At 42.9% G+C, this 26,253-nt stretch overlaps 1 protein-coding gene across 2 annotated transcripts in view; it reads left to right on the top strand.

The window, feature by feature from the left end:
• LOC144721228 (neuronal cell adhesion molecule-like) overlaps positions 1 to 26,253 on the top strand; it is a 267,471-nt gene that overhangs the window by 213,074 nt on the left and 28,144 nt on the right. For both annotated transcript variants that reach the window (XM_078598675.1, XM_078598676.1), the window contains one exon: positions 5,168 to 5,290. In XM_078598675.1, the coding sequence (XP_078454801.1) occupies positions 5,168 to 5,290 (123 nt within the window). The remainder of the gene's footprint in view (positions 1 to 5,167; positions 5,291 to 26,253) is intronic.

Here is a 26,253-nt window from a genome sequence, read left to right as displayed (position 1 = left end):
TGCAGCAGAGCTCCCTGGCTCGCAATGGGAAGTTTGCCAGTTTAAATCTCTATTAGCTGCCTTAGACAATCATCCAGAAGTTAACCGTAGCCATCCTTTTAATATACTGGCTCTTTCCATTGGAATGTGGAATTTACATTATCCCTTGCTTTGGGCCACCAATGGAGAAGAGCACCACCCTGTGGCTCGATTGAAGAGGGAGAAACGTTTACATACAGTTCAGTATCCCCTCGTTATTCGCAGGGGATACGTTCCAGAGATGCTCGTGAAATAAACATTTTGCTGATAATGATATTGTCCCATGAAACCCTATCTTTTCAATGAATTACCTTAAATAAATGCGTAAATAAGCTATTAAAAGCGTAAAAATCATCTCATCACTTCATCTCATCACGTTATCTCATCACTTTATCTCATCACATTCTCATCACATGCATCTCTGTTGGTGTCCTTGGCTCTCTGGTGGAGTTTCAACATCACCATGGCAGGACAAGTCCACGCATAAAGTCAACAGCAACAGCCACTGACTTCCTACAAAGTGTAAATCATTTTTATTGACACTGGAGGCATAATGAGCTCGGCGAATCCCCTGATCAGGGTTTGAACTTGTGAGCCAAGTTTCTCTAATCAAAGCCACGAATTGAGCGGATTGTTTTTTCATGGGACTGGCTCCTTCCATGGGAATGTTGAATATTAACCGCTGGGCTCAGAGAAAGTCAATGGGGATGAATTTTACCACAATGCTCCAATCTCTCTGTGAATTGTTTTCATTCGCACTTCTATCATCACAGTGTCTCAATTTCCTCGCCGGCATGCTGAATTGTACCCCTCATTTGCTTGTCCCACGACAAATGTATGAAGGTGTATAAAAAGGCCCCTTTCTTCAAACTCTGCAGATGGGAATGTTTTCCCTTATTTGTATAGCATTTTGAGATCCAGTCACACATTTTTATTTTTTGCACACACACTTGGTGTTGCAATTTAAGGTAAGAAGGCAGTGTTCCTTTACCGTTACAAAATGCCGAACAAATGCGCGTTTTTTGGGAAAATTAATTGCCTACATTTAAACATTGTCTGTACCTAACTGAATGCCGCTGTATGCAAGTCAAACAAAGGGTGAATGTCACTTGGGTTCGTCACGGCTGCAGAGACACTGAAGGACGCTGTTGTGTCTCTTCATTTATCACCACACATGGCACAGTTCATCATCTAACGCATGCCTCACTTGCAATGTTAATGAGCAATGCATTACCTCTAAGGCTTTGTCTTCAAAATCAATGACTGCATAGTACCAATACACTTTTCTGCAGCCAATTACTATAGAGCGCTTCAATCTAGCACTTCAATATCTTTGCCCGCAGACTTAATTTTCAAAATGAAATTTCACACATTTTTCGGGAGCGTTAAGTCAAGAGCCCAAAGACATATTGCGAAATGGAAGAGCACTTTTCATTCAATAAAATGAATACAATATTACATGAAGATAATACCAATAATATTCTTAGGTTTTTTCGGTAAAGTCACGTAGGTAAAAACATTAAAAAGTAAAATAAAATAAAAATAAAAATCACGACGTTTCGGAGGCAACACAAGCTTCCGTCTTCAGGTGGTACCGTCACAGCCACGACAGCTGTATCAAGTAAATGAGAGATTGCAGGAGTTACCACTGCGTTTATATAATGGTTGGAGAAGGTGGTGGGGCAAGGGCCGCATACTTATTATTCATATGGTAAGGTGAGATTTGAGACTAAGAATACACGGCAGAACTGATTCTTCGGCCGTTGCCGATCATTGCTATAACTCGGTGAGCTCTCATGAAATTGTATTTTCCGAGACCAAGGTTCTCTGCAAACCTCCTGGCTACCATCAAAGGTTTGTACACGAAGCCATACAAATATACAAACACAGACATAATTTCAACCGTGATGACGGTTACAAACTGAGTAATCATTGGAAAGATGTGATTAACCATGCAAAAAAAATTTAACTACACTTATTTGCCAACCTTATTTGACAGACAACCATTACTGTTTAACCATGTTTAGTGGTGCACTCCCTGTTACAGGTTGAGTCACAAACCGCACCTCTCCATAACAAAGGCTCAGCCTTTGTTATGCAGTCTATTCTTAGTCTCAAACCTCACCTTACCATATTAATAATAAGTATGCGGCCCTTGCCCCACCACCTTCTCCAACCATTATATAAACGCAGTGGTAACTCCTGCAATCTCTCATTTACTTGATACAGCTGTCGTGGCTGTGACGGTACCACCTGAAGACGGAAGCTTGTGTTGCCTCCGAAACGTCGTGGTTTTTTATTTTTATTTTATTTAACTTTTTAATGTTTTTACCTACGTGACTTTACCGAAAAAAACTAAGAATATGAATCATTGCAGTCACGAAAGCTTCAAATCTAGAATAGCAATAATAATAACAATTACCATCTCGTTTACATAACCAGGAATGCCTTCCTGAGTGTTAGGACTTTTGAGGAGGGTCTTGCATAGGGATTTTTGACCAATTTCCGTTAAAGATCATGTGTTTGACGTGCGGGGGGAGGACAACAAACGAAACACATAAAGGAGTTCTAAAGAAATTAGTTTTAAATTTAGATTTCAAAGTGCATATTTGGAGTGGCTTCCTCATATCGGAAGGAAGATCGTTCCAGATAGCCGCAGAAGCGCATCTGAAAACGTGCGATGCAGTAACCATCTTTGTTCAATCGTTATCCAAAAGCCACTACGAGGATGACCAGAGTTCGCGTGATGGTGTATGCTCTTTGACGAGATCAGCAAGGTATTGTGGTTCATTTGTGGCAAGCGCTTTGTGTGCAATGAGTGCAACCTTATAGTGTATTCGTTCAGCATATGGAAGCCGATGCAGCTCGGCGAGCACCAGACAGACATGGTCGGATCTTGCATGGAAACCCATGCAGAGTGGGGGTAGAATATATAAACTCTAAACAAAAAGGGTGCCCGAGTTGGAAATCAAACCTCGGGCCTTCTTGCCCCGCGGCACGAGTGTTACCTACCACTGCACGACACTCAAGTGAACTGACCAGACAGGTTCACAAAGCTACTTCCTGTGCTTCTATCTCCTGTGAAAAGTATAACTTCGTAAGTTTGGCAGTTTCGCAATTCAAATAGTCCTCTGGATAAAATAGCCTCCACCATGGAAATGTTGTGAATTCCACCACTAGCTGAAGACCACCAGCGAAGGTGACCACTTCCAATGGTCTCAGCTCAGGAACACACTGCAACACACGGTGACAGGAGCATTCTGTGACATTTAGGAGTTTATTCTGCTGGCATGCATAGTACAAGCGCTAGAGCAGAATAATTGGTCAGTTGCTAGGCTTGTGCATTTGACTTGAACTTTACGTTGATGTCCAACAAAACGAAATGACCCCACTATCTCTTGCCGTTGTCATCCCTGGAATCTATTTACACCGAGCCCATTTGTCTCCGTTTTAGCCCTATGCCCGTGGCGTTTTGGCACGTGTGTTGCTTGCGGCTGCCAGCTGCAAATGAAATAATGAATAAAGAAGAAAGTTTGTGAAATTATTGTAAACAGCACTTGTATTTGGCTCGGCAGCCTGTGGCTTACTAATGTTCATTGTTGCATACAGCACAAAGTGGATGCACTTGCCTAATTATCGTAGAAAAAAAACTCACGTGCGTCACATCTGCTGTCAGTTTGGATGCAACAAGTTAAGAAAGAGGTCTTAATTTAACAGACGAGGGTCCATCTCACCACCTGAAAAATAAAATAACACTTGTCATCCCTCAGGTTATGGGCCTGTGACAGACCTCCATGTTTCAGCAGCCTTTGTCTTTAGCAGGACAACTCTGGACCGGTTTTGACTTTCAGGGTTTACTCAGTGATTTGATGTTCTTATTTTGTGACACTGTGTATACAGTGGTGCATTTGCACAAATAACAAAAAACTCTACACATTAGGCACACTCCCCTAAAAGGAATTCTTTCATATGTCATGTGCAATCAAGAATAACCTTTGCCAAAAACGTTGTCTTTTTATATATATATCTTTTTATTCCTTTTTAGGGCAGTGTGATTGACAAATATGATTATTTTTTTTGTTATCCATAGATCGAAGCTAGTCAGAGCTCTCACCTAACAATATCAAGGTCATAAGTTGAAATCACCATCAGGGACTGATTCCGCTATCATCCCTCAAGGGTCACTCAAATAATCACATAATTAACACGTGGTGATAATATTGGTTGGGTTACTATTTTCAGAATTTAAGCGACCACCTATACAATAGCTAACACATCCCTTGCTTAATAAAATACCATATGTGGTGTTGTTAAGACAAGATGAGGCTTTCAAGTGGATGCTATATATGTTTTTGACCTAATGAATTCCGTGAATGGGTGTTAACATTTTGACTTAATATAAATGTAACAATAACCATTTTCTCATCAATTACAACTCCATAAAGGCGATGCTAAAATCGAATGAATGAAATTTGTTTTGTTTTATCGTATCACATAAACAGCAGCATTGTAACTGATTAAAAAATAATGAAAAAGTATTAATACTTGATGATGAAAAAGTCCGTTTTTAATACGAATGTAAAAGGTTTTGTATTAAATACCATATATTTGGAAAGCACACCAGGCCTTAAAAAAGGTCCCTTCATGCTGCTATTAAAATAGAAGCATGCGGGGTCCTAATGCAAGGAAAAATGTAAATTACGGTAAAGTCCAATATCACTTCTTCAACTGAATTCTTATTAAACAACTAAAGAGTCAATTAAACCCAACTTTAATATGTGCCATTCCACATATCTGCATGCAACCTATTTGAAAGGTGTTCTCTCCTAGGAAATGTAATTTAAAGTAAATTTCCAGCCAAATGCGACTGCATAAAAGGCATGCAGTGTGGTTGCTCTTTTCGATTAAGGTTCTTTCGCCCAAGGGCAGGTCTATGGCTCAAGCAGCCTCCAAACCCGTGCGATTCCAATCTGGGTGCTGAGCCATTGTGAGGGAATAAAAGTTGAGGTTGTTTCCCATTGCTTTCCTCAACAGTGTTTTTTTTTTCAGGTGACTTCCGACGCAGTTTAATGTCACACTCAGGACTTCCACAATGTTTTATTGTTTCATTTAACTCGTGTGCGTGTGTGTGTGCCCCGTATGCTCACAGTGCCCAGCCAGCCTGAGAATTTGCGCCTCTACAGACCATCGCAGACTTCGCTCAAGATCGATTGGGATCACCCGGAGCTTATCAACGGCCGGCTCACAGGCTACTCCTTACAGTACCAGACAAGTAAGGTCCCCCTTCTTCACTCCTTAATGTAGTCCATGAGCCCAGACCAGATATTTCACCGCTCGGGATCACCTAAAGTGGCTTCACATTTGTCGTTCGAATTTCACGATTTGGCCAACAACAGTGCGTTACGGGATTACCATTACTGGGTTGTCACATAATTCACCGTTAGCAGCCATGCAATTGAATGGCTACAATAGATGGTACCAATAACCTATGGTGGTGCTAAAATCCCGTCTGGCAACATAGACATGCTCTGTTAGCCTTTGCCACTGTTGCTTTTGTCAAAGTGCAACGTCGCAGCGTCTCTCTGGGCGGCGCGAATGTCTACCTGCAGCCTGTGGTGTCGATTCCACACTTCTACAGCAGTGGGCCAGCCATTATTGACCTCCCACAAAGTGGTAATCGTTTCATCAGCCCCAGAGGACTGAGGACTGAGTCTCCACTTGGGGTCTGAGCTCGCGACCTTTCGAACGTCAGTCGGTTAGTCACGGAAACCACCAAGGCATCCATGTATGCTTTTTTACGTACGCATTTTTATGAATAAAATCTAATTTACAAACTACACACACACATCTACAATATTGCTGTCTTCCTGCTTAAATGAGCAGTGAGGTGGTACTTGTCTTTTTGGTGCCCTGAGCCAGTGGTGGACATTCCACATTCTTATGGCAGGGGCCAATTTCCTTCAAAGAGATAACCAGTACCAGTGTCTACGACCCATTGCACCAATACCGTGATGGCTGTGGAGTTGTAGCATAGCTGCTGGTTCACTTATTTGGGGATGATCCGGTACCTTTAATTTAGTGGCATTGTCCAGTGTTGTGGTTGCATCCAGCAGAGTAAGACAATGGCTGGAGGAAGTGTCATCCCGCTGATAGTGCTTAGACATGTTGAAGCACTGTGATTAATGGTGGAGTGACACCCAAAAAGGGGGGTCTTTCCTGACAGAACGTCCACCAGGGAGACGGAGTGAATAAATCAGCTTGTGTGTTGGTGCTGTATGGATTGTTACATCACAATATTCATGAAATATGGCAACGGTTTGGGGAGCCCTTAATCCGGCAGTGGATAGTTCATGGATGGAGATGATGGTGTAATTATTGTTACGCTTGTTTACCCAAGAAAGCCTCATTGAATCTCAAGACTCTTTTTCAGGAGCGTTCTACTAAGCTTTCGCAGTGAGGTGCAATGTTGCTGCGACTGTGTGTGATCCCAATTGAGAAATTTGCAGGTATTTTTTCCGCATTGGGATGTTTGGCCAACACAAATTGCATTGTGCGTTTGATTTAGCATTAGGGGGAACCCGGTGAACCTGGAGGCAACCCATGCAGAACAGGGAGGGAGGGGGGACATACAAACGCCATGCGAATACAGGCCTCTGTTGCTGTGAGGCACAAGTGTTACCACTACACAGAACCAAAATAAGGGCCAATGCGCACCAATGATAAAACATCTCTGTACAATTTTTTTCAATTCCCTTAATTGGTAACTGCCCACCACCTTCATCTCTACCCCCTACTAAATGATTTCCAACTGCCGTGCTTATAAGTGAGCTCCAGTGACATGCAGTATCAGTACATTGTATGTAATACGCCTTTAATGATCAACAGAAGCTGGAAGCTCTTCCTCACATAAAATATAAAATGACAATACAATTACGGGCAAACATCGAGACAATATTTAATCACAGCTCCATCTTAGTGTAGCAGCATGATTACAAGGGTGGTGTTCCTGCCAGGGTAAAGGTTGAACTTTTTCTGGAATCTGCAGTTGTGTGGAGCGTACCATATTTAAACATTGATCACGACGGGGGTGTTTGTACTTTTGATATCCTCACTTGAGAACAGTGGTCAATGTCTAAAGTGCATCTCCCTCAAGAGTGTCTCCCTGCTCCAAACGAGCATACATTTCTACGTGACAAGCCACTTTCTTGAGCTATCGTATGTGGCCAGGTCGCTTCTGAAACAGAGCTATAGAGCTCAAGTGGGGCCTTACTTGGTTCAATAACTAACACATTCCTGCGAAGGGAGCTGGTAGGAACGTTGGGTTGCTCAGTCAATGGCCAGGGTCAACGGCGGCGTGGTGTATTCCGCAAATATGCCCGACTGTGAGCGCGGGCACAAGCCGGCGTGAGTAGGTTAAACGTTGAGTTTTATAAGGGCACCACGGGGTGACCAGCCCCTCCCCACCCAGCCCCACCCCTCCCACCCCCCACCCAGCCCCACCCTCCCCACCCAGCCCCTCCCCACCCTCCCCTCTCCACCCAGCCCTCCCATTTTTGCATGCAGGACGGACGGACACAATAATCCCCTGTGGGCTGGTGTAACCAGGAGGTTCCTACCAGTAAAAATGTAGCAATGCTTATCTCAACCGACAAGTCCTGCACATTACTGTGGTAGGAGACAGTCTCTTCATAGTGCAACCACCGTTGACTGTCCTCTCTTTTTATTGGCCCCAAAGGTATGGGAGGCCGAGTTAATCCCCAACTGGGATTTAGACTTGCAACCTTATATTTTAATGAGCATCATATCAGACCAATTTAGTCTAGAGGTAATGAGAGAATGTGGTTAATGCTGAATGGATGTTAGGCTGCAAATTAATATTATTTGTGATGGTCTAATAGCGTAGTTGTTGCTGCAGTTGAGCACTTTAATGCTGTTAAGCATTTCCATGATAAATTCAGAATCTACTTATGTTCAAGGCCCATTACTTTAACCTAATTATAACTTTGGATAATTTTTGAAGGGATCCTAGCACACGTGCCATTGTATCGTCCAGTGTTTTTCAAGATTGTAAACAATTGATAGAATCGTTAAATTGTCTCAGCCCAGCCACAAATCTCTGCGCACACACAAAACATGTCCCACCTATGAGAATATCAACTTCATTGTCATGCCATGAACATTACTGTCAGTGGCGGTGTGGGTGGGAGAGTATTTTTGTGCGGGTTAGAGGTCGTGTAAAGGAGTTGTAGAGGTAGCTCTGTAATATCCACTTCCTAATGATGTTGTCTTGTAAAAATTTGTTTGCTTAAATACGCGTTTATATAACCTGAACATGCGGTGCTGTGGCAGAGAGCCTATTTTGCGTCCGGAATGTTGCAAGTTCAAATCCCAGGCAGAGATTTTAGCCCATTATCCCTCTGGTCCTTATTATTAGGATGTGGAATTTCCAGTATTGGCTCAGGGCTGCCAACAGAGATAAAGCACCATTCAATGATCTTTAGAGATATTGGTTATTTTACCAAATACTAGCAACCCACACGTCCTTTGCACGTGATCGTCTGTCTGTCCCTCCCAGGCTACCAGCAAACCTTGTTTTCTTATATAGAGCCCGGTGTTTCTCGACCTTTCTCTTGCCTTCCCATGCTGTATATCCCAGTGTGTCTTGATTTCTCATTGTGTTCTGTTCATATCTATTTGTCTATTCCTCTGTCCCCTCATCTACCTCTCCTCCCTCCACTGTACCTCCCACATCTCTCTCTCCTTCTGTTTCTCACCTCTCACCCTCGCTCTTCTTATTCCCTCCTCTTTCTCGTCTCAATCTCCCTCGCCTCTCCTCAATTCTCTCTCCCAACTGCGTGTCACCTTACCTCGCCCTCCTCTTTCCGTTTTGCTCGTTTTATTTCCTCTTCCTTTCATGCCCTTTCACTTTCTCCCACTCCTCTTTTTTACGATCAGAGGAAACAAGTAGATGATCGGTGTAGTCGGCACTTTGCTTCGTTAATCATTTCGGTTTTTTGGGGGTTTTTTATGCTTTGCTTTATGTAAATCTCCCCCCCCCCTTTTTAATATTAAAGATTTCACAAAAGATTTCACGCTCTGCTCTCCTTACCCCTTCCCTCTCTCTCGACCCCCTCTCTCTACCCCCCCCCCTCTCTCTCTACCCCCTCTCTCCCTACTCCATGTCTATGTTCCCCCTGTTTTCTGTGTAATATTTGTAATATTACTATAATTTTCTTTTTTTACAAGTGCTGCATTTGTACCCAGCCCTTCTCGCAGTCCTACGGCCTCCGACGGATAGCTCATATCTGCATGCAGAGCTCTCCGTCTTCTGCCACCGAGCACACGGCCTCCTCCTGTGCCCACTGTTCCCACCCTCTCCTCTCCCTCTCTTCCTCCCTCCTCTATCTCCCTCGCTCACCTCACCTCCCTCCTTTGATCTTATACCGCATGGCAGTGTAGCGAGTCACTCGGAGACACTAATAATAGGAGGCACTCTATTATAGTCTTCACAGGTAGAGGGAGTAACCACACTATGGTCAGGACGGTTAACAGGCTGCCTGACCAACAACGCCGAGGAGGTGACGAAGACTCCTGCAGCACGACGGGTTCCACTCCAACCAACAGCCGCGAGTCTTGCTCGGGGTCTCCCTTTTATCCACCCAGCGTGGCCTGGCTCCGCCCTCGGCCACGCCCCCCTTCTAGAACCTACTAGAAGTTCCTGAGCTTTTCCACACGTGGCCCCTCTGTCACCTTTGCCCCACATCCCTTTCTCCGGCATATCACGTGACCTGCTGGCAGACAGGGCTGCTACAGCAGCAGATCCCCTTCTCTGCCAGCAACCAGCGCTACGTGCCATAGTGACCCATTCCATATCACTACAGTAGCATGAGTACAGTGATATGATGGAGTATCCCCCAGTATCTGTGCGGAATAAGACGTCTGGGGAGGAGCATGCGTGTGGGGGGGATGACGTCACCACCGCACAAGCGCACTTGGCCACGCGCCAGACAGCCAAACAGGAATCCAGGAAACTTTTTGGTTTTGTTTCCTAATTTACTCCGATAATATTGAAAACATTCTCTTGAGGATACTGGCAATGCACGTTCAGTTATCCTTAAGCACGTTATGGTAACGTTTCATCCGGAAAGGTCCATTTGTCACCGCGGGGATGTGTCCGATGAACTCAGCTCCTCACCACCCCCGCTGATTCGTGCCACTTAAAGTGGCCCAAAGCCCGATCACTCATTCTGTTCTGTGAGCTGCGTCTTGCTGCGGGGATATTTAAACCAATCACACTTCTTCCTTAACGCCACCCTGCGCTTCGTGCCCATGGAGCACGATTCATCCTATTAACCTCAATGGGACAACGTAGCAGAGGAGGCGGGGGCGGTGGGGGGGGGGCGGTGGGGTTTTTATTTCCTTTTCACATAGCTACTTTATACGTACGCGTTACATACAATTGAATTGGCATTGACAAATTGGCGTATCGGCATTTTTAGAGGCAGCAAATTGCAGAAGGCCCCACCGAACCAGTGGCGAGATCGCAAGAGGTGGTTCACCTCTCGGCGGTGACACCCCGCAGGATGTGAAATGGCCAGAAAGTTATTTGGCGACTCTATGTCCAGACTCGGCAGTGCGGGTTCCACGAGATCCCACGAAACGAGACCAGGAACGGAGGCCCCGAATTAATGGTGTCAGACTCGATGTAGAGAGAGGGGAGGGAGGCTGTCACCGTCGGGCACGACTGATGACCATCGGGTTTTAATTGAAATGGCATTCACATTCATTCGCTGAGATCTATCGCAAAGCAAAGCACGTTTGGATTTAAAATGCAGGTTTCCCTCGCTTTAAGCGGGTTCGGTTTTTTGCGATTTCTGGGATATGTGGCGAACCTATTTCGACCCAAAATTAGAATGGGAAGAATGACAGTGGCAGCCGAGTTTGGTGGCAGCTTGAGGAGGCCTTCATCCAGCAGTGGATTGACCATGGGTGATGATGATGATGAAAACGGAAATGTGAAGAATTACGTATTTTATGAGACATCATTCTGCCTTTACTGTACAGGTGTCCCTCGCATTATGCAGGTTCGGTTTGTGCAATTTCCGGTATATGTGTCGAACCTATTTCTACCCAAATTCGCTCTTTGCAATTTGAATTCACTCAGATGCGGCTATGCGGTCGGGCATGAGACAACATTGTGTGTTCTGTGCGCTACTTGGCAGGCGGCTGTCTTGTGCGGTTTCGCTTTGAATCATAAATCTAGGGAAACCTGTGCACTTGTACGTATTCGAACTAGCATTCATATATTTAAAAAGCTATTTTATTTTTTAATTCAGGAAAGTTTCCCCAAGTCGTAAGCCTTCTTGCGCAAGTCCTTGCGTCGCAATTTTTGGCCACGTGCTTATATTTTTTAGGAACATTTTTCATTGTCTCCTTGCTTACGGTTATTGAACAGAGAGGAATATGAGGTCATAACGTTGGGATAATTAGGAAACGAGCATGCATATATAGGGCAGTTATTAACGTGTATGTCACAACTGTACATTATTTACGCATAATCTACCTTTTTATAAGAGAAGCAGTGTTAAAACTGCCATGTCAGATAATTACCTGTTGAGTATTACGTTCACATCAGTACAACAGTAATGGCGGTGTGTGTTTAGTGTCGTTCGCGCCACTCTTATAACCCTCATTTAATTATAATTTCCTCTTGCCCCTATTGCCATTTGATCACTGAGATCGGAATGGTCAGGAATATATAAGGGGTGGTCTATGTTCAGAGATCCCACATTCAAATCCAACCCCAGGCGTTTGCAGATATAATCCGGGGTTAGGATCGTTAGCATAAACACGCGTGTTGCCTGATTACAGGCACTTGGCTGTAATTATTCCGACAGTACTGTTCACGGGGTTAGGCGATTGTGTGTGCCAGCGTCATTAGTATTGCTTTGTGGGCGGGGAAAAAAACATTGGCTGAATATCTGAATATACTAACCCCCATCATAGAAATGTGGAATTTCCACCAATGACTCAAGACTATAAACAGGAGACAAGCACTGCTTTAATGCTCATGTGAGCAGGAAATCACTTTGACTTGTATGCCTATGAGGACTAAAGTGTCCCCTTACCTAAGACAACTCATGTATCACCAACTTCATTATCAAGCTGGGTTACAATTTCCAGGACTGTAAAATATTGAAAAATGTGTTTCTCAAAGCGTCTCTTGCACTCCCATTGCCAACCTAAGTCAATCTCCAGCTGCAAGCACACCAAATTAGAATTCAGCCCCTGGATGTGTTTCGTTTTAAATGCAGTGAGTCCGAATGGCGCATTCGTAGCCCGCATGGTTATGCAGCTATAAATTCCACTCCAGTTTGATTGCATGAGGCACAGCTGACTTTTAATTAGCCACCCGAGTCTTGGCTTAATTGCGAATTGCTTTGATTGCCATGCATTAAAGGTTTCTCGATTGGATCTCCATCTAAGAAATGTGGCATAAAATATGAGTCTCGATTACATGTCATCAAAGTCACAGTGTCTCCCTCCTCAGATGAGCGTGGGGTATGTAGAACTATTAACCAACCGTGCTAATCGGAGGTACGGGCAGTGCTCATTGCTGCCAGTGGCCCAGAGTCACTGCTGGAAATTACACGTTCCTATGACGGGCAGTGATTTATCCGTATTTGCAACGACTGTTAAGAGTATCAGAGTGATGCGTCGAGTCAACCTCCGACCGACCTTTTTATTCTACACTATGGGAACCTCATTTGCTGGCAAATGAGGTTCCCATAGTGTAGATGCTTGACCCGAGCTCTCATACTCTGATGGTGCATTGTCTTTGAGTTGTGCTCCTTTTGGCGTCATCTGGTCCAACCCATGTGAGACTAGGCTCTAAGGAAAGCTGTCTCGGGTGTGGACCAATCAACTTCAAGGACAGTGCACATTATCAGAGTTATGTCTTTTTGTTTGTATTATGACTGCAGGTATTGCGGTCTATGCAAACATGACTCCTTGTAAAGAGGTGTCAGTTTTGTTGCCAGATATAAGGGTAAAAAACCAATTATCGACCTTTTTATTGTGAGCCGACCGCTGAAACCGCAGCGCCACGTACACACAAGAGTTGAAGCAGGAATCGTCTTGATCAAGAATCTTGAGGATCTTTTTGAAGGTAAATCATCTTGAACCACGTGGAATTATTTAATTGTAAGTATCAACCGCATGTTGATTTGATTATCATATTCGGTTGCTTTTCAGAATCAGAATATTGACACTGGGGGAGGAATCTGATGAGCTATAAAGCTCTTTTCTACAGATGTCCAGTAGGGGCGGGAAAGGACGTTACAACAAAAACAATACAACAAACACAATAGCAGTGCCAATGGCGGAGGCAGGATTTTCAGGTTGGGGAGGCAACCCCCCCAGCAATGAAAAATGATAGAGGAGTTGTTAGTAAGGACTTGTCCCTTGCTTTTTATTCGACGCGTGTGCGGCGATGGCGCAGCCATCGATCGAGGGTCGAATTCGAACCGCGTCGTGTGATCGGCATCACACTCGCTGAAGGTGTTTGCCTTAAGGGAAGTCGTGTACTGTATACGCAACAATTCTGTGAGTCACTTATAACTGCCTTGCCGTTAGTTATTGACAATTATGGACTCAGACTATAGTCCTATCATCTCATAGAGTCCCTGACACATAATAATATGCTACACAGTGGCAGTGGGGGTCACAAAATTCCGATTTATTACTAATAAACCCCAATGATCCGATCGAAATTAGGGATTTCGATCGGTTCATTGAGGGGGGCACCTGCCATCCCCCCCCTCCCCCCACCACTTTCTCCGCCAGTGAGTAGTGCAAAGTACAAGAAATGTAAACCAATCATCCACACACATACAAATTAAATTAGAGCATCTCATCCTACCAGGCAAAGCCCACTTAGGTATTAACTTATTTTTCAATAGCGACCTGACCACAAAACAAAAGTAGCTGATCATTTGGACATTCATAGCAGCAAAATAATCTAAATACTCTAAACGCATGTTTATAAATATGGAGGTAAAAACCGGAGGACCTAGAGAAAAAAATCCACGCGACCACGGGGAGAACATGCAAACTCCAAATATACAGGTGTCAGGGTCGCTATCTAACCTCCGACCTCGTGTATCTCGCCATCGTAGTGCCCCTTAAATAAATTAATATATAGGTTTAAATTGCATCATCAATTTAGGAATATGATCAGGCATACATTATAATGTCATGTAAATGTCCAACACATTTTATGAGGCTTTGTTGTTGTTGTTAATACTCAGCCTATTGAACTAGAAGTGATTTATCAGCATGTGTACAGTTTCATAGCTTGAAGAAAACCTCATTACAACTAAATTGATCCCTGAATAAGAAGAAAAACTAATTTATATTCTAAGAAAAAATACTGAATTGCACTGGCGTATGCAACAGTATGTCATATTCTTGGTTCTTTCGGTAAAGTCACGTAGAAGGGAAATAATAAAATAATAAAAATATAAAACAATACAATTCTCACAACGTTTCGACTGCAACACAAGCAATCATCATCAGGTGATGATGTTGCAGTCGAAACGTCGTGAGAATTTTATTGTTTTATATTTTTATTATTTCCCTTCTACGTGACTTTACCGTAAGAACCAAGAATATGAATCCCTGCAGTCACGAAAGCTTTACATCAAAAGTGTATGCCAGTTAATTTAATGCAAGAGCATTGCAGGTTGCATTTGATGAATAGTGCAAACACATCAAAGGGAAGTGAGACAGTGTGTTACAGATTTTTAGACCCAAGTCACATGGCGCGTTAACTGCCTCCGCCCCCCCCCATTTCCTATTGCAAAATCCGAACCCCCTCCATCCATTCCCATCTTCTCCTCCCTCTCTCCCTGCCTCCCGTGCTGCATACTTCTCTCCCTCACTCACTAGCTCCCTCCTTGCGTTTTAACCCTTTGATCAGCAACATTGGCGTCAGGGGTATTGCTTCGCCTTCTGCCTAGAAAACAACAACAATAACAACGACGACGTTTTTTTTTCTTCTTGGTTCTTTCGGTAAAGTCACGTAGAAGGGAAGTAATAAAATAATAAAAATAAAACATAATAAAATAATTCTCACGACGTTTCGGCCACAACGCAAGCAGCCGTCCTCAGGTGAAGAAGCAGGTCTGTCGAGAAGACAAAAAACAACGACGTTAATGTAAATAACACTCGAAATGGATCTCAAAAACTTTGAGCCATTTGCTATTAGGTGACGTCGAAATTGACTTTAAATTAGGTATGTTTTACTGAGACAGGTGTATACCGTCAACCAGTGAGACCGCCCCCAACAAATGTGGTATGTTCCACTGCTAATTGCAATTGCTTATGATTGCTCATCAGCTATAGTGGGGCCTTGCCAATTAATTCGATTAATACCTTTTTGGCGGTGAGGTGAGCTTCTGACTTTCTGAAATTACGCAATTCGCAACAAAACCACCGATTGATCCGTCAAAATCTGCTGCCACTCGACTCAGCTTCGCCGCAGCCAATCATGGGGCCCGCCGGCTCGGGTACAAAAACGAGCACGAGCCGCAACTTCTCTGTCGTGGTGGCTTCCAGGGGGGGGGTGGTGGGGAGTTGCAGCAGAACAAGGGTTAAGACGCGAAGGCGTCCGAACGTAAAGTCGGCGCTTGAGCCCTATTGCCGAGACCGCAAGAACTCTGTGGGTCCCTTCGGCTCGGGCCGCCTTAAAGACTCATCCAACAAGCAACGGGGCTCGGTTAGACGTGTGGCTTTCGCCGTTGCGTCCCGTCGCGCAGGCCAGGCGCCCACAAGGTAACGATGCCTGTCGATGCCAAGCTCCGCGCAGCCGTCTTTATTTAACACTGCGCCGTGCTGTAAGTTTAAAATAAAGCTCCGAGTCTGTTTATGGGTGGGTGGGTACCGCTTTAAGCGTGCGTTTAATATATCCCCTGTCTTGCTGATGCTAGCGCGGAATAACCTATGGGAATTGTCGGTTGTTTGTGATGTTAGGTAGTTATTTGATTCCAATGCCTGAGGTTGCAACAGTGTGTGTGTGTGTGTTTTATTTGCGATTTTAGTCTGCAAGATGTGGCAAGTTGTTTGGATTTTAGCTAAAGTAATTGTTCAACTGTCAGACCAGTGATACATGCAGAAAAGAAACATTATGCCTGAATGATTTTTGTGTCATTTCGCGAGATTGAATCTCAAAGCAAGCTTGGGCGTGCTGTTGCGCGAGAGAAAATACATTTCAAGGTTTGCTACAGCTGTAGGGCATTTAGAAATAATATTTACATAAAAAATCAACAGTTAATTCTCCATTGCAATTAGGCGATAGCCAGTGAGACAAACATATATTTTGCAAGGGAAATCTGGGGTAAAATGCAAGGAGGCCCAATTGCTAATTTCTTGCTGTATGTACAGAATAAATTAATTAGTGGACGTTTTAACCCCTTTTTGCCAATCCACTGCTGGATGAGGGCATCTCCATACCGTGTGGTTCGTGGGGGGGGGGGGTATCTGACCATACTTCACCATGCTGGTCCGTGTGGGTTGGTGAAGGTGTATAGCATATATTTAGAGTGCAAGGCATTTTTGCTGCACTTCTGCTGACCACCATGTAGCACAGCCCTGCAGCACCTATAGCAACCTGGCACGCACGGTGGTCACCCATCCAAACACTATCCAGGCTCAAACCTCCTTGGCTTCTGAGATCCGACCAGATCTCGTTCATTTGGTCATAGGCTGGTATGTTGTCTGCAAGTTGCAGAGTGGGTCCCTGTTCACCGCTGAATCTCGCGGTTAATTTTATTTAGAGAAGCGTAGTGCCATTGCTTTTTCAAAGGCAATGTACTCCCGACAGAGAACTGTCGCTAAACGACTGCACTCTTTGATAGCTGGCGCCAAACTGTGCCACACGCCCTCCCACATGGCATCTTCCGACCTGAAGACGTACCGATGAAGTTATTTTATTTTAGATGACGTTCGTGTATTTAATCGGAACGGAATCAGAAGAAAAACAGATGACGTATGCGTACATAATAGGAATGGGAAAGGGTTAAATAAGCTTTTAGACATGCACAATGGGTTTGCTGTGACATGTTGGCAATGCACTGTGCTGCTTGTTGGTAGCGCGAACAAAGGCGTGAAAATGTAATCACCTGATAACTCTGCGTACTCGACACACACACTCACTCTCCATTCTCTTGTCGCCCAACCCATCACTAATTTTAACAAACCAGACGTGCATCGGCATAAATAGTATTCCCCAAATTTGTTTAAATGTGGTATCGCTCTATGACACGCGTCTACACCACAGTGCATGTAATGTAAACGCCGTTCTAAAATTGTAACAAGGGGTGACCTTTTTGCCTTTGCAATGTCATCAATTTAACTTCTATCGCTTGGATTAGAATACCGATTGCGCTTAAAATTTATGTTACGTTTGTGATAATTGAGCAGTACCTTGTTCATAATCAATGCCAGCACAATGACTAGTACTTCCAAGAACATAGATTCAAACCCAAACACAGGCAATTGTGATTGCTATCTCAAGTCAGTGATGTAAATTTAGCACAGGCTAACAGTTAGGAGCACCAAGCATTTTTAAATCCTTTATATTAAGTTCACTTGCTTGCTTGCGTGCGTGCTTGCTTGCTTGATTACGACCATGCAAATCTTTCGGTCGTTTTTTAACCCACTTCCCGTGATCCAATCGAGCTGACATTTTCCACACAGACTCGTTGTGCGTGACAATTAATTTTCGTGAAAATTTTTTCCAAAATTTTACACTGTTTAGGGAAATTTTTTTTAAATATTTAATTACCAATTGCTTAATGCTGGCAGACAATCGTCTGACCCATAGGTGGCAGCCATCTCAAGCCAGAGGACGAGAGGACTCTAGCCGCCACGCATATAAAGGATTTATAGTGAAAAACGTTGTTTTTCATTGCCATTGATTGCCTTACCAATATCGGTTTGATAGCCACTGACATTAGGCATAGAGGCAGGTCAAATAAATGTTGTCCGTGATCCTAGAATGGCTCATCGGCACCAAGTCTAGATGCCCCTTTAAGCATTACTGCTTACAGAGCTCCGTATTAAAGACCAAGGCAAATATGGAAATAGCCACCATCCGACAAGCTTGCAATGAAAATAATTAATGAATGACTGCAGTTAATTCTAGATTATATGTACATGGATTATTTGGCTTGCCGATAAAGTGTCCTTGCCAAAAAAACATTTGTGCCCGTTACCGCAAATGTCCGCAAGTAAACCGAGTACCGTACTTAAAACAAAATATAAAAATAGATGAGATATGATGCACCTTCACGCCATTACATTTGGTTAAGCAATACTCTCCATATAGTTATGTAGCCTAATGTACATAGATTTTGCATTATTCATATATTTGTCTCATCCAGGCTACCATACCCATTCCCCACTGCATTACCACAGACAATTGATAGGTATAATTAAAGTCTTGCATATAATGAATAGGTCGTATGACTTTAGGGGGCTAATGCTTTTGCCTTTGAACCAACAATGCTGGGATTATGCACTTAAATATCGGCTTCCACCTGTGATTAAATTAGCAGAGTAAATTAAATATCAAACAGACCTCTGTCCATTTATTCACGTAATAAAAATAATAATAAAATCAATTTCAGCCCATCATTATCATACAGGGCTATTGGTCCAATGTTATTCAGCAGCATTTGACAGTTCTTTGATGTATCACTTTACTCTGAGAGCACAGGTTAGGGCATCATTTATGAAAGTCAAAAGGCAAGTCAAAGTATCTTCAAGCTCAAACTGCGAATGGGGCAGTACCCATCTTCATTGCCAGTCCTGAAGCAGCGGTAGAAATTCTATGGTTCACATTGTGGGGCCAGTGTCTGGAATGTATGATGTTAAAAGCCCAAATAATAGGTGAAAACTACACGATGTAATATTAATGTGTGAAACACTAACTTTTAAGACAGGAGCACAAGGTGTTATACCTACCCTTCTCTCATAAGGCAACGCCTGCAGGTTCAACAAGACTTATTTTTGGATATCTATTGAGAACTGCATCACTGGTTTTGAGGTTCAGATCACTAGCCACATTGCCACATTTCACGTGGAATTCTACACATCCAGTTGCATCTGCACCTATTTGATCTGCATATTCCTGAGGCATGCATCGGGTATCGGTTACCATGAAATGATAAAAAACTTCTCAAAGCCAGATAGGAAGCTCTTACCAAATGCGATGATCAAAATCTCCCAACACAGCAACTCAAATGTCAGGATAAAAGCCCTCGTGTATGAGAGATGTGGGTCAGGCTTTAGAGTTGTATGCTTGCCGCTGGGATTATCAATTGATCCTGAACTGTAGTGGAGAAGTTCCTTGTGACTGTAACAGGAGTGTGTTGGTTGAGAGAGACTGTAAACCTGTTGGGCGGCGCTCATCTCAATTGTGGTGTACGTGAACCAGCTGTGGAAATTCCACATTCCCATGGTAGTGACCAGACTGTTCTGGGAATCAACCACTATTGACTTCCGAGCCCTACAATTTTCTATGACGTCAGAGGGATGATAATGATGATGATGAACTCAGCTGACCCCTGACCGACAATTGAACTTGTGACCTTCAAATTGTGCATCTCGTGGGTCTCGTGGGTTTGCCAAGGCATGACGCACCAAGTGTTCTGTATGCACATCCCCCAGTGTGCATCCATAAACAAAGAAACTTGCCTCATTAACCAACCAAGGTGCTGTATATGTAGGGGTCATTGTGAGGGCAGAGCCTTAAGAATTCATCCCATGCAGGGTTTGCACGTCGCCAGTGCCACCAACCTCCTATTGTGGTGATTGAAGATGGCACTTAAGGGCTGTGTTCGCCTGCCCGGTAAATCACCACACATATCCATGCTTCAGTGCCCTGTGATGGCCAATTCTGGTCCGAGTATTTATGAAGTCACTATGGCACATTTTCTGGCATGCAAAGCTTGCAGCTTAAAGATACTGGTTTTTATGCCTGGCCAAATAATTAAGCCTGGAATTAGTCTTTTTTTATGCTGACACCAGCCGTATCAATGCAGGAGTGAGTCAATTGATTACTCCATTTAATCACTCAGTCTATCAGTGTGCTAATTTATGACTACTTCGATAATGTTCAAACTCTCTTGATATATAAAGAGATTTCTCTTTCAAGAGGAATTAGGAATGAATTAGTGTTAGTGCAATGTATCACACTACAGTATGTTTCAATGTTTGCATCGGGCCAACTTAAGCCATGGGATGTTTGGATAACCTTATATTCAAATAATAGTTTTGGCTTTTTTTCAGTTGCATTACAATTATTTGATCAGCAATTTTTTTTCACGAGGAGAATGCAGTACAGAAAAAAATGTGGACTCCACGTGTTCTCTCTGTATGGGTTACCCCCTCACACACGTGGCTTTTCTCCAGGTGCTCCGGTTTTTTCCCACATGGGAACACTCATTAACTGGCCCAGAACACTTTAACATATATAGAGGACCGCCGAGCTTTGGAAATTGTTGGTGCCATCTAAACGCATGCCTGCTGCCTTTCTGCTTTGTCTGTGGTCCCTGGCGCCACCGATTAAGTATCTCTCATCGAGAGTGAGTGAATACTTTGTGCGATATAACATGAAAATGTAAAAAAATGTTCTGGGATATTTACATTCAGAACTCTGCAGATAGTGTATCACCCTGTGTCAGAGAATGGCTCCAGAAGAGAGACAATGCGTTAATGATATAACAGCATAAGCCTTACTTTAAATGTATGAGAAGCTGCAACAGCAGAAGAACGTATCCCTTTAACAATGTGTTTTTTTTTTCAATGGTTAAGCCTATGCTTTGTGTTTGCTCTGAGATCGACATTGTTACTGAACTTTGGGCATATTGCAGATGTACTGCTTCGTGTGGGAAGTAGGCTTAGGCAGACGATGACAGTGATCATGTACCTTGCGGATAGTTTTATATTACTGCAATGCTTATCTTATCCTTTGATCTAGCGATAGTATGTTGCTGTTACCTATATATGCAGTATATACTTTAGATATATACACATACAATCATATGCTGTCTATATGTGAGTATGTTTGAACGTAGTATGACCTTGACCAAATGTTTTCAGAGTAAAAGAGAAGTCGCCTGGTGGCCCATGCGTCACATCATGACCATGTCATAGCAATGAGCCGGCACCACGGATATCCTCGATTTTAAAAAAAAAACAGTTTCATAAGTTCAGCATGTTGATGGTCTCAGTCTGGTTACAATGGACTTCACAGGATAATCATGGTAGTTGACTTTTCACACATCAGCATAATCCAGTTGTATAAACTCTCTATATACTGCATTGAACAACCTTCCATGCAGAGAACCACTACTCCAGAGTATGAACGAGCACTAACAAGAACTGATTGAGAGTGTCTGATTGAAATGATTCCAGAAGTAGTTTCGTAGTGTCCTCTTCTGGGGTCACTCCCAGGCATAGTGTGTCACGTGTGTCACGTGACTGTGGGAGGACATTTCTTTTGTCCCACCGAATTACTCTGACAGGACAATCTGAATACAGGAATCCCCTGTAATAAGTTGCCGTATTATCTTATCTCGGATTTTATAAAGCGCTTTGTTAAAGCGCTTTACAATAATTATAAATGGTACATTAGTATTGGCTGATGGGGCAAAGGCATGGGATATGAGTATTCGGGAGGTGAAGGGATGGCAAGGAAGGGTGATAGGGAGATGGAGGGGGCAATGTTAGTAGGTTTTAAAGACAGGGAGTAGTTGAGGAATACGCTATTGAAAAAAGATGAGTCTTAAGGGAGGATCGAAACATGGTTAATGAAGTTGCCTGTGTTGATGTGGAGTGGGAGTTTATTCCAATGGAGAGGAGCCAGGAAGGCGAAGGAGTGGAAATGTGACTGAGCACAGGGAGGGGGAGGCGTAGTGAGGGATGATAGAGATTGTGAACGCAGGGGCCGAGATGGGATGTAATAACAAATACGAGAAGTGAGATAATGTGGAGGCAGAACCACGGAGTGATTGTAAACGTTGTTTCGCATATACGTTGCCGATTAAGTAGAGAACATACTTCCTTGTGAGTGTAATGTTTCGGCGTATGCGTAATTTTTTTACGCGCAAAAATAAGTTTGCGCGATTTTTAAACAAGGAATGCATACACCGTGCAAAATTTGAAGTTTTGCAATGCAATACCGTACTGTACACGCAACAGTGCGTTCCACCAAATTTTTCTACGTAAAAATGTACGTCAAACTTATAAATCATATGCATTTTTGTACACTTCATGACATTTAGTCGCACATTTGTTTTCTTCAGAAGCGTCGACGAGGAACGCAACCCCTGATTTTAACATTATATCTGTGGGAAATTAGAGTTCGCTTTAAGTAGTTTTGAGTTAAGTAGCACAAATTGTTGTATTCTAGATGTGTACGTGTAATCATAATTAGCATGATTAAGGAAATTATATCACCAGCACCAACAACAAACACAAACAACGTTAACATCAAGCTACAGCATCTGCTCAGTAATTATGCTCATTAAACAAATATTCCACTTACACCTCCGTTTTGCTTTCACGCCATCGTTCGGTGCTTAATGGGTCACATTTTTTAAGTTCGGACAAAAGCTCGTGAGTTCGTGTTTCATTCGGACACGGATGCACACATTCCCACACCATTTACAATGTCTAAATTGAGCCAGCTAACTTTCAAACTAACCAGATTAACAGTAAAGCTGTAATGTCCTGCGATCTTAACGTATTTTTTTTTTTTAAATCCACCATAAGCGCACTCATTAGTACCAGTGTTTGTTTTATATTTGTAAACGTCCTTTTTTGACAGTGGTTACCAGAAGATACTGGCCACTGCCAGAAGAATGAGGAATTTCTACCAAAGGCTGCCATTGGCAATGAGCTCCACCCCACACTCATTGACTTGACTGAATTGACCTGAATTGACCTTGATACCATACATTTCTTCATTCTTAATTTCAGTCTCAATCAGTGTTCTTCGTATGAAGGATGTTGACGTATAGCAACAACCTTGAGGAGCGGAATGCATCTCTGCAATGATGCATCCTTCATCACAGCGTTCAAGATTAACACTCAACAACTTAGCGATCATTGTAATTTATGAGGTTCCTCTAAAATGGGGCAATTCTAAACCAAACATGAATCCTATTTTCAAACTCCAATACATGAGTTATCCGATTTATACTTAAAGTAAGTATTCTATGCATAAAATAAATGCAATACATCGGTGCTTTTATGCTGGTGGATAGACAGCTCAGATGGCTCGTAACGGCCGTGTCGGAATACTGAGCCATGACTGATGACCGTGGCTCTGGATCGATGTTTCGGCTACCCTTGGCCAATCGAGATTCTGAATTGCAATGAGATTTTGATGGCAGCCCCAGTCGCCTATGACAGCACACAAACCATTGATAACAAATGCACTGTCACCAAATATATTTTGTCATGTTCAAATGTATTCGATGACTGGCATGCAGTTAAACATTCTACAAGCTGATTAAAGGATGCGTTCTGGTGTTGGGGTCGAGAGACCCTATTGAAGCGTCTCCAGATTTGTGGCATTATCTTCCTGGGTCATTCCTTGGCATACTGTAATATTGCAGTTCTGAATGGACATTTTTTTTCATATCATGTCTCTGGCAGCATGACTTGAATATCAGTGATTTCAAAAAAATCTCAAATGAGATTTATTTTCTACATATGCATGGGTGCCATGGTGGCGAGTTGTTTACTTCTTTGTATATTTCGAGTTTTTTGCATGTTTTCCCACGTGGTCACGTAGATTTTTCTCTGGGTCCTCTGGTTCTTCCCTCCACATTTAGAAAACATACGTTGAGAGTATTTGGCTGCTATAAATTTGCATGTGATAAGCCACTTCGTTGGGCTATCATTTGTGATCAGGTCGCTTATGAAACAGAGCTATATTGCTCAGTGGGTCTTACCTGGTAAAAAAAAAAAGTGTTTTATTGACAAGCGTTTTCCAACAAATTGGAGCCATAAGCATGCACCTCGGTACGACTCTTGACTAATGTTAATGTAAGTTTTACATTAAGTAAGTAATGTAAGTTTTGCATTATCAGCACACTTGTCATGCAGGTAAAAGTCGTGTGTTCTGGATTGGAGTAATGTGTGCTACAGTACATGTCAGAAAGCTGGAATTTTACAAAGTAACTATAAAATAATGGTGTGGAGTTTGAGTATATGTGCATGCAGAGGATCCTTGGAACTTCATGACAGGATCGGATAAGCAAAGCACAGCTTCAGAATGAAACATGGCAAAACAGGCATTTCATAATCCACTGGCAATGCAGTGAGTTGCAATTTACATTCATATTCATGAATCACTTCTTTTTTTGTCAAATTTTTATCATTTTGTTTGCAATGTTTCTTGTTTTTAAGTGGCTAATTTGATTGGCTAGATTTAACATCATATAATTTGCGTATAAAAAAATAATTTTTTGCGTGCACAATCAAATCCACGTAGTGTACCTATCAATGTTTTTTAATTGATGAAGGAATGCACTATCACATGCCGACAAGAAAGTATCGTAGATGCAATAATGAAGAGGAGGTTGTAGTGAGTTGGGCACGTGTGGCGGACGAAGTAGGGCAGGTTTCCAATACAGACCGAGATCGGTGACTTAGGAAAAGACCAAAAGCCAGATTAGTGAGGATGAGACTGCAAGGAGGAACCTTGGAAGATCAGGTATCAACATCAGTTGCAGGATCTGGCCCAAAGGAAAGACGCATTGGCGAGAGGTGCAGTGGGATAAACAAGTTGTGGTCACGATGACCTCCTGCTGTCAATCATGATTATTGCTATTGGTCAGCGAAGCCATCAGCCCGGCCCATGTGATATCGAGGCGTACCCTGCGAGTGGTTAAATTTAACGCAAGTTCACTGTCGGCTGGGGGGCTTGGGGAGGTGTAACTATTTCAGGCTCTCACTCGCGCTCACGAAGCCTGCAGTGCCACCAGCAAGGCAGCAGACGTGACCGGAATGCCCGGCTGATTTAACCATTCATGGTCATTGCCAACGTGTTACAATATCGATTTTTGTTTTGTTTTACATATGGTAACACTGCTCAGGCCATCCGTCAAAACGATGTGGATTCTTTCATTGTAGTGTACACATTTGAAGCGTGAATATTCAACAATAACTACCAGGAGGTATGTTGCAAAATTGCTGTGTTTTCTAATTTATTTTTCATAACAACTGAATATGTCTATTTATCTGTGATAGTCTTTGTGTTGTTTTTTTTCATTTATATTCAAAAACACAAACGCGTATCATATACTTGTAAAACAAGTTTAAGTGCTTGACTCCCAGTCAAATTGCTGTGAGTTAAACACCTGGTTAAGAGTTAGCTCAGCCCCATCATCTCTCCAGTGTGGATATAAAGTACTACTGTGGGAATTAAACATTACTCATCCTGTGGACAAATTGGTCTATGCCAGTGGTCTTTCACCTTTTGGCTCTCAATCGTAAAAAATAAATGTATAATGTTAATACATACATAGGTTTGATGAAACAAAGTAGCTGTACTTACGTGCCCATGCTTAATTTGTGTTTCGATGATTTACCTTCTAAAAAAATCTGGCCACGTCTCACACCCTAGGGGGTGCGTGAACACCCCAGGCTAAGAACCACTTTGATCTGCGCCGTGAGAATGTGGAATTCGCATTGCCTCGGGTAACCCAGCTGAGACGAGTGCCACCCATACTCGTCTGAACATGGTGACACTTTGACTTAACACGATGATTGCTAGACTTAATTTAAAATGCTAAATATAAGATGCCACACTGAGTGCTGGACTCTGCTGTAAAACACAGTGTCTGAGTGAATCTATGCATAATAAATGATATGAAATGAAATAATGATGGCATAAAGGTTCTAAGCAGTGATTAGGGAAAAAAGTCAAAGTCATTTAAATTCCCTTTGTGCAGTCTTTACCCATACATGTCAAAAATCAACCATCTGGGGCTTGGGTTCTGACCCAAAAGAGATTGAATGTTTCATCTAGAGATACGCGCACGTAGTCTATAATGAATGAGCTGTCACAAATTTGCATAATTGGCCTTTCAGCCGTGCGCAGGGATTAACAGCCAGGAAGGAAATGTTATATATGGGCTGAGCATCGTTCAATATGCA

This window comes from Lampetra planeri, chromosome 11 (assembly GCF_965212315.1).
Source record: "Lampetra planeri chromosome 11, kcLamPlan1.2.h2, whole genome shotgun sequence".
In the NCBI taxonomy this organism is placed as follows: domain Eukaryota; kingdom Metazoa; phylum Chordata; class Hyperoartia; order Petromyzontiformes; family Petromyzontidae; genus Lampetra; species Lampetra planeri.
The sequence above is the reverse complement of the archived record's forward strand: the minus strand, read 5'-3'. Positions and strand labels throughout refer to the sequence as shown.